At 40.1% G+C, this 8,632-nt stretch overlaps 1 protein-coding gene across 1 annotated transcript; it reads left to right on the forward strand.

The window, feature by feature from the left end:
- The first annotated feature begins 969 nt into the window (after positions 1-969).
- On the forward strand, positions 970-7,773 carry LOC311504131 (DNA-directed RNA polymerase III subunit RPC4). The gene is made up of 8 exons (XM_084567125.1): positions 970-1,856; positions 3,001-3,047; positions 3,164-3,318; positions 3,407-3,537; positions 5,536-5,644; positions 6,124-6,404; positions 6,545-6,697; positions 7,400-7,773. Exons 1-8 carry the CDS (start codon positions 1,665-1,667, stop codon positions 7,535-7,537), a joined length of 1,206 nt encoding a protein of 401 aa, XP_084423251.1. The 5' UTR covers positions 970-1,664; the 3' UTR covers positions 7,538-7,773.
- The last annotated feature ends 859 nt before the right edge of the window (positions 7,774-8,632 follow it).

Here is an 8,632-nt window from a genome sequence, read left to right on the forward strand (position 1 = left end):
ATTTAATTGTTTGCTTGTCCTACCATTCCCCTTTTCTCCCCCTTTTTACACACATATACCTTCCAGATTCACCAGTTTCACTATGTACACAACTCAGTACACACTTACACACACACAGTAAATAATCTCCTATATTTAGTGTTTCTGTTGTTGGTGTTTAATAAAATAATAATAATAATTTAAATTAAAAAATTAAAAGTGTTCCAAATCCACACGTTTCCCATGTGTAGAGCACATGTTTCATATTTCATATTTAACATGTGTTTTGAACATTAAATTTCACTTGTGAAAAAAACAAAACCACAACTTGTGGTCACATGTGATTTGCATGTGTGTAATTCATGGTGTATATCATATTACAAAAAAAGTGTATTCAATAGGCATGTGCTAAGGTCAAAAAGTTTTTGTTTTGTTTTTTGTTTGTTTGTCTGTCTGTCTGTTTTTAAAAAGAGTCCTGGCTGGATCATTTGGACTTATTTTTGTATTCAGGGGGAACTGTTGTACTTAATGAACCCCACTACCTGTAGATCGCCAGATGGCCTACTATGCTGCAGATAAGAATTTTAAACACAAAACAAATGATGAAATGTTAGTGATGAAACTATTCAGTATACAGTAGTACTGCAACATTTAAATGGTTCTTATGTAAATAATCGGCCTAAATCAGTAATAACAACCTAATAATATAACAGATACTGATGCATATACTAATAACATCCGTTATAGAACAGAATTGTCATTAAATGACATTTCAATGAGTGTCCTGTGCTGGGGATTTCAGTCTGAGTATCTGTGAAACATACTGAGATACTTTGTATTGTTACTGAAACTAACTAAAAGCACAAATAGTCCAAACGTATATATGGAAACGCTCGTGTGAATGCCCTACGTTACTCCGTCACCGTCCCTGTCGCGTCACACTCTCACATACCACACAAACAGCGCCATCTTGTGGTTCAGTCACTGCAGCGCTGTTCAAAAACAACAATGGCATCTGTACGGCAGGGACAGTGGTCCACTTAACTGACCAAATACAACAGGCTGTAAAACAGAACTTCTACTGGAATAATGTCACAGCAGACGCATTCATTCTTTTTACTCGACACTGCCTGTTTTCTTCGAACATCGTAAGGAACGTTCGCTGGGTTACAACTATGAAGATGAAAGTGAAATGACATTTGAATGCAGGCTTCAGGAGGGTTATCGAATTTGCACTGGGACAATACCGCTATATGAACCATATATATTTTTGTTTTGCTGTTTTTGGTATTTTTGCCGCCGTGGGTGCACGGTTTTGCATTTTGGGCCGGTCGGTTTGATATCGCGAGTGGGAACAAAATGGAGGGAAATAAGCTGCTGTTGTTGTTAAGATGTCTGGTGCGTATGGACCTGTGTTCACTTTAAATAGTGGTTTCGGGTATCTGTGCTGTACAAAGACTACGAGGAACGGAGAGGGAGTGGCAGCTTTCAGGCAGTGGCAGCTATAAGAGCTAAGTAAGGAGTAAAGTAAATCCACTTGGCTAAGAAATAGCTAAGAAATACCGGATTTGTTTCCACTTTACTTCCAAAATAAAAGCGTTAAGTTCCCCCTAACTGTGCGCAGCATTTTGGCATGAGAAAACGCCTGAATAACAGTCACTAAAAAAAGCCAAGAGGAGAAAAAGATGACCGACTCCGGGGATGCAGCAAGTGTTCCCGGCTGCTCCGGGCTCAGCAGCGGGTCCGGGCTGAGTTTGACCCAGGGCAAAGGACTCCCAGGCCGTGTGAGGAGTCTGTCCTCCTCCGCGCCTCCCGGAAGACTACCGTCCCTTAGAACCAGGGACCTGACACTGGGGGGAGCCCTCAAAAAAACAAAGGTAAAGGTAGACACACAGCACTGGACGTAGGCTAAACACAATTGTTAACTTATTGATTTTAGCAGCGTGTTTAGTGCTAAATCAAAACAAAATGGAATAACTATTGAATTAATTAAATTAATGAAGTGCTTCCCATACATTTTTACACACTATATACCTATACTGCAAACCATACTTTGAAAAGAATGGCTAATTATGAGAACAAGTAAAACCCTTTTCAGGGAAATTAATAAACCTGATGCACAATGATCTAATTTTACTGGACCGTCTCATCATATACTGCTAATGTGTCATGTTAATAACAATTACACTTACTGGACATTCTATTATTATATAGCTGTAACAGTAAATGTTCTTGAATTTATATAGTACTTTTCTACCTATTGGACAGTGCTTTATTGTCACAATTCAACTGTCCTTCATTCATACATTCACACACTTGTGCCAGGTACTGACTGCAACCTGGGGCTCAGTGTCATCCTCAAGGACAAGGACATTAACCCTCTGCTTTGTTGACATCCTGCTTTACCTACTACGCCACAGCTGACCCTTGTAAAAAAAAACAAAAAAACTTTCCATTACAATCAGAGAATGTAGTTCAGATTAAACCTGGTGGTGTCCTCCATAAGTAGTGGAAGTCTACTGACCAATAATGACCACAAACTCCAGTTTCAAAATGAATTAGGCCTCTTTGTACAAGTCTGTACATTCCTCACTGCACTGAACTGCATAAACTACAGTGCCCTGCAGCTACATTGCTGGCAAAAGCAGAGCAATGTAGTTTATCCAGTTCACCCAAATAAGTTCAGCTGTCTTTGTTTTAGCTTAGGTTTTTGGAAATACCATGACCTGGATGAATATTCACAGATAAATCCTTCATAAAACATAATACTTAAATGTAATGCAACATTACAACAACAACAACAACATTTTATTTTATTTATGTTAAGGTGCTGATATATTATCTGTGTTTATATATTTAATCTATTTAACATTTAATCTATATTTAATCAGTTACAACAGCACAATACCTTGTTACATCTGCCATATATCTACAGCATCCTTGAATCCTACTAAAGCCTAAAACTTGGTGTGAACAGTATTTGATATTTACTGTTTTCTTTTTCCTTTTTTTTTTTTGAAGAAAACCTTTGAACCTAATATCCACGCTGTGAGGAAAAGTAAAGATGAGTGAGTAACTTATACCAGTCTCCTGTTTAACAGTGATAGTTTTAATGAATTAATGCATGTTTTGGTGTGTCACAGTGCGGCGTTAAATGAAAGTGAACATTCTGGATCTTCCCTAGGTTAAAGGAAGAGATCCGTGTGGCTCCAAAGAAGGAGAGGAGGGAGAGGGATGAAAGGAGGAGAGAAAACAGAGGGAGAAGGAAAGAGAGGCCTCAGACCATCCAGTCCCACTCCATCTTTGAACAGGGGCCTGCTGATACCGTACGCAAAACAGGTGCACAACTCTTCTTACTCGAATATACGTTGGATTGTAACATGCACACGTGAAGTCCACTTACAGACGGACAATCTTCTCACTTCAGGCTGGCGTGGTGCCACAGACCTGCATGACCCCACCAGCTCTGCTGTTGGCAAACTGCCGAAGAAAGAGAGGAGAGAGCCAGAGGACTATGAAGATGAAGATGAAATTCTAAGTAAGCTACAGAGAGACGATGTGAGTGCCTCCGTCTTCATCGCTGTAGGCTGACATATCAATATCTTTGACCGACTCTAAACTCTAAACAGCATGCTTCTTTCACAGCAGCCTTTTAAATTGTTAATAAATTCAATTCCAATGGCCTCAAATGTAGTATATAACTAGACTGCTGTTACTCTTCTGTCCATCATCACATAGAGCCCACCCATATGAGTTGATTGGGCCAGCAGATCTTTTATCAGATTTCAAGACACTGGTTTCCAACTTTCCGATTGTTGGCGGGGAAATTTTCTTAGCTTTCAGGCTGTCATCCCTGGGAACCCATAAGGATGGGCTCGCAAATTCTGAAGTTTGTCTCAAAACAATAGTGAGGTTCCCATATGAGCCTTGTTGCTGTCATGCCTCCTGTTAACACTGACTACAGCCCCTTCGTTATGCACTTCTAATGAATGAATGAGTAGGCGAGAGTGGACAAAAGTCTGTGCGAACCACATCTTGCAATGTTTGTGTGAACTAAATATGAGGCCTCAGCAGTTTGTCTTTGAAAGACACCATAAAAATAAACATACTCATGCATTTACATATTCGTTTAACACCAAAAGAAGTCCAAAGTAGGCCGACTGTGTGGGCGTCTTCTGCTGTTCGGGTTCAGATAGGAGCAACAGCACACAAAGCAACAGCGGTCGACAGCAACTCAAGAAATGGGTGAAATTTCTCTGGGGAATGTCTGATTGGTACAAAGCAGCATAACGTGAGAACACAACAACCTCAGATGTGCATGTAGAGGCAATTTTCATTAACTTGTACAATGATGAAAAAAAGGAAATATATATAAAAAAATGTTTTCAGTTCATTTTCATTTCTACTGAATGTCATGGTCACATCAGACCATTCATTCATGTGACACCAGCATTTCTGACACACAGGATTGACGAGCTGTCGTAATCTGACAGCTCCGACATAAACAATGGAATATAGTCATAACAAAAAATGTATAATATCTGTAATATATTTATCTACATACTGTATGTGGCTGCTGGCTTTAGATGGCTGCAAAGATTAAATGACCTGAAGAAGAAGCTTTTCATAATTCATTCATTCCTGCTCCAAAGATTATAAGCATTAACTTTATTTACCTGCCGACTGGACAGTTCTTAATTAAAATAGTTTATTTACATTATAAACGTTATTCAACCATTACTATTTGTTCTTAGTATTTCATTTGTTGTGGCAGAAGATTGTTGTGCCAGAAATAAGTTAGGGTTAGCGCAAAGTGGAAATAAATATTTCTACCAAAACATTAAAAACTTGTTTTCCATTGCTTCATTTGAAAGAACCGCCCACCTTTATTTTCCCCGAGCTCTGCCTGCACTGGTCACCGCACCACCATGAAAATACGCCAATCAGACGCATCACCCGCGATGCATGTTGAGGCCAGGTGTGAACAGCGTCAACATAAAGAGGGACGAGTTTTAACAGGAATAATGATTACAGCAAGCGAAAGCAGTTTCAGTGTTGGTATCTCATCCTCACTATTGTTCTACACCTGAGTTTGAAAATGTGAATCTGTCTTTTGACCAACTGCGAACAGCACAGCCAGCAGAAAAAAACACATTTGATATACGTATTACCAAATTTGGATTATTTCGTGGTTATTGAGTTTGCAAATTGAAAATCAAAAATCAGAGCAAACATAACATTATCGTTATTATTAGTAGTGGTTCAGTCTATTTTCTGTTCCCTCTATTCACATGGAGGAAAGGTTGGCCTTGTGGGAGTTTCACACGTTTCAAGTATGCGTATGATTATTTTTATAGATTTTAACATATCTGTCTGTTGTCTTACCTACAAGTCACAGGAGTACAGTCTCAACTCATTAGACTATGCGTCTTGAACCTTGTATAGCTGCATAGCATAAGTTTGTAATGATCAACCAGTGCGTCAGTGATACTGAATCATAATCCATTATAACAATAATAATCCTCATCTCATTGCTTCTGTTATGTGCACCTACAGTTCATAGACGATCCAGGTCTGAGGAACGATGCCAAGCTGAAGCCCATCCAGCTGCCTCTGTGTCAGTCCAGCAGCTTCACCAAGAGTCAAACACTGACCACCACAACATGTGAGAAAACCACCTCTGACTGCTACCGCTGCTACTGTCAATAACCTAACACGCCTTTTAACATTTCAGTGAGGAAAAAACCCTGTCAAGGATTACACAATTTAGCGCAACAATATGCAGTTTAGTTTGGTGGTGTGGCTGTGCCCACGTGATGCTCTGGAACAAATCTGACCGAGTCTGATAGGCTGTCCCTAAGCTCATGAACCTCCCCGGCTGAGACTGAATTTCACATCGAACTAAGTACTACTACAGTTGAAGGGAGTTACAGTTCTGAAAGCAGGCATCAGCGTAGCAGTGAGGATTCAGTGATTTTGTATTCTGACAGAATGTACGTCTGCTGTGAAACACAGGCCATGGACCTATACGAGTAGAGGGTATAAGTAAACATAGCACTATAAAATGACTTTCTCCGGTATCTGATCTACCAGAAGCTCTGTTTGTGCATCACCAGTCATTATTCATGCTTGTCATGTTGGCAGGTCCAGACAACCCTCCTCTGTTCAGACCTCCATCCTGTGGAGCTCAGGCCAGAACAGGAAGACACAGCAGGACAGAGCTGTTTAAACCAGATCAGCCAACACTGGCTGAGCTGCTCCATGATCTCAGCCTCTCCAGCACAGAAGAGCTGTTCTTCATGCAGTTACCTGACTGTATGCCAGGCAAGATGTCTGGACCAAAGGTTGACCCTACTCCTGGATCTATAGCAGGGAAAGCTACAAAGAGAGAATGCAAGCCTGAAGACAAGAGTACTGCACATCAAGTGAGTTAACGGGATAAGCATGTTTTCCATGTATCCAGGGTAACTGCTGGACCACACATGGCCACATGCTTTATATTATATTTAGTCTTGTGCACAGATCTCAATCAACAGATGCTAATAACTCAAAATAAATTCCTCAGGAGGCCGCGATGAAGGAGAGCTGTCCCGTGCTATCACAATTTAGTGAAGGATTTTTGGGTAAACTGCAGATCAGGAAGTCAGGAAAGGTGGAGCTGAAGCTGGGTGACGTCGTCTTGGATGTCTCAGAGGGAGCTGCATTCTCCTTCCTGCAGGTAATGTGAATACGTGTGTTTATGACGTTATGTGATAACAGAGTATAATGAGAAATATCGTATGGGTTTTTTGGACCCATCAGGTGGGATTCTAAATTGGCCGTAGAATTTGGACAATCATGTGAAAAGAAGTCCTCTACTGAAGTGAAACTGAAAAATGATTACTTACATATTACAGGGTTTATCTCATAAGTTGAAGTCAGTTGTAATTTTTTAACATACAGATCCTAGTAGTCTGTTTACTTTGTTAACATGTGCAAGAGACTCTCACAAAGGAGTTTAGTTCCTGTTGTTGCTGTCTCTCATGGTAATGCACATATTATTAACCCATTAAAGCTGTGCACAGATTATGTAATACATTATTAATAATGTGACAGATGTGTGAATAGTGACATTGGTCAGCTATTTATCAGAGCAACAGCTCTAGGAAAGAAGCTGTGTCTGGTCATACCAAACCATTTCAACTGTTGTTGGTTGAAAAGGTTTTGTATCCAGGGTGTGTGGGATCTGTATTAATCCCCTCCCCGTTTCCTGGAGGGTCTGGAGGGGAGAAACCAATGATTTTGTCTGCTGTTGTAAAAACGTTCATTGCTCCAAGCCGAGCAACAGTGCCAGTACTCCTGAGTCAATATGTCGTAAAGAAGAATAACAAAGCCACTCTGTCACGATTAATACAGAAGCCATCTCTCCCTCTCTCTGCAGCAACTGGTGTCTGTGCGGATGTCTGATGGGCGAACTGGTGACATGATGGTGCTGGGAAATGTCCACCACAAACTAGTCTTATCTCCTGACTTCCAGGCTTTACTGGGACAAGCTGCAACACAGCAAGGACCCAATTAATCTCACATCTACTCACAGTGAACATTAGAGACTACGTATGACGAGTAAAGAGTTGATTGAAGGTTTGATTTAATGATGACTGCACAGATCACAGAGGAGGAAATGTTCCTGAACTGGCAGTCTAATGTTACACCTCTGTTTCGAGGGTTTTAGGGCAGCTGTGAAGGTTACCATTATGGTAACCTTACTTTTATATTTTTATTCTGTGAAATCTTTTGAATAAATTGTTTTGAAAAATAAAAACCACTTTAAATGTTTTTGTTTTTCTCTCTGGTGTGAACATACTGATGGATAGGTGAAAACTGTTGACCAGACTTGGCCTGAATATAACACCCTTTCTGCTCCTAATTATTATTGTTTATTTGACACTATGTCTACAATGTGAAAACAAGAAAAAGTTTAAGCGAATAGTCATGAACTGTTTTTACTGTTACACATATATTGCCAGTTTTTGGAAGCCCTTTCAAATAATGATAATTTAAGGAGTATAGTAGAGAAACCACCCTGCCTCTTGCTAGATGACAGCTGGGATAGGCTCCAACAGATCCTGTGACCCTTCACAGGAATAAGCGGTTAAAGAAGATGAAGAAGTAGAGAAACCTGTTTTCAATCACCTCTGGCAGGAGACTACCAGACCGCCTTCATTCTTTTGAAATTTAGCTTTTAGTGGCTCCTGAAACACTCTGACCTTTTGTTAGGTATGTATGTTTACTTTTACGTCTCTTCATGGCCCCACATCACACTCCTTATGTTATGTGAAGCATGAGCTCCCTCATCTCTCACACCATTCATTCCTTACAATGTTCTTTATGTCTAATAGGCTAGATTTTCATCTTGTCTGTTGCCACCGTTTTCTGCATTTATTTTATTTGAGTTTATCAGTAAGTGTGCTCAGGGTGGGGTCAGTACGCCTTGTTATCACTGCTAACAGTAAATGCTGGTTTACTCCGAAAGAAAATCAACGCTTTAGAGCTTTGGAGTTACTGTGTGGCAACTAACAGTATATATGGTTTAGTAGATTGAGTCAAAATGTCATTGAATGCAGATATAATTCATCCCCATGTTTTGGATAATTTATGTAGAAACGGAGGCAGA

The sequence above is a fragment of the Chelon labrosus genome (genome assembly GCF_963514085.1).
Source record: "Chelon labrosus genome assembly, chromosome: 19".
NCBI lineage: Eukaryota > Metazoa > Chordata > Actinopteri > Mugiliformes > Mugilidae > Chelon > Chelon labrosus.

What these genes read in the sequence shown, in the direction of transcription:
- LOC311504131 (XM_084567125.1), top strand. Translation starts at nt 1,665, where the DNA reads ATGACCGACTCCGGGGATGCAGCAAGTGTTCCCGGCTGCTCCGGGCTC. An exon ending in GTAAGCTACAGAGAGACGAT is followed by an intron (nt 3,538 to 5,535) that starts GTGAGTGCCTCC and finishes GTGCACCTACAG; the next exon opens with TTCATAGACGATCCAGGTCT. An exon ending in CTGCATTCTCCTTCCTGCAG is followed by an intron (nt 6,698 to 7,399) that starts GTAATGTGAATA and finishes CTCTCTCTGCAG; the next exon opens with CAACTGGTGTCTGTGCGGAT.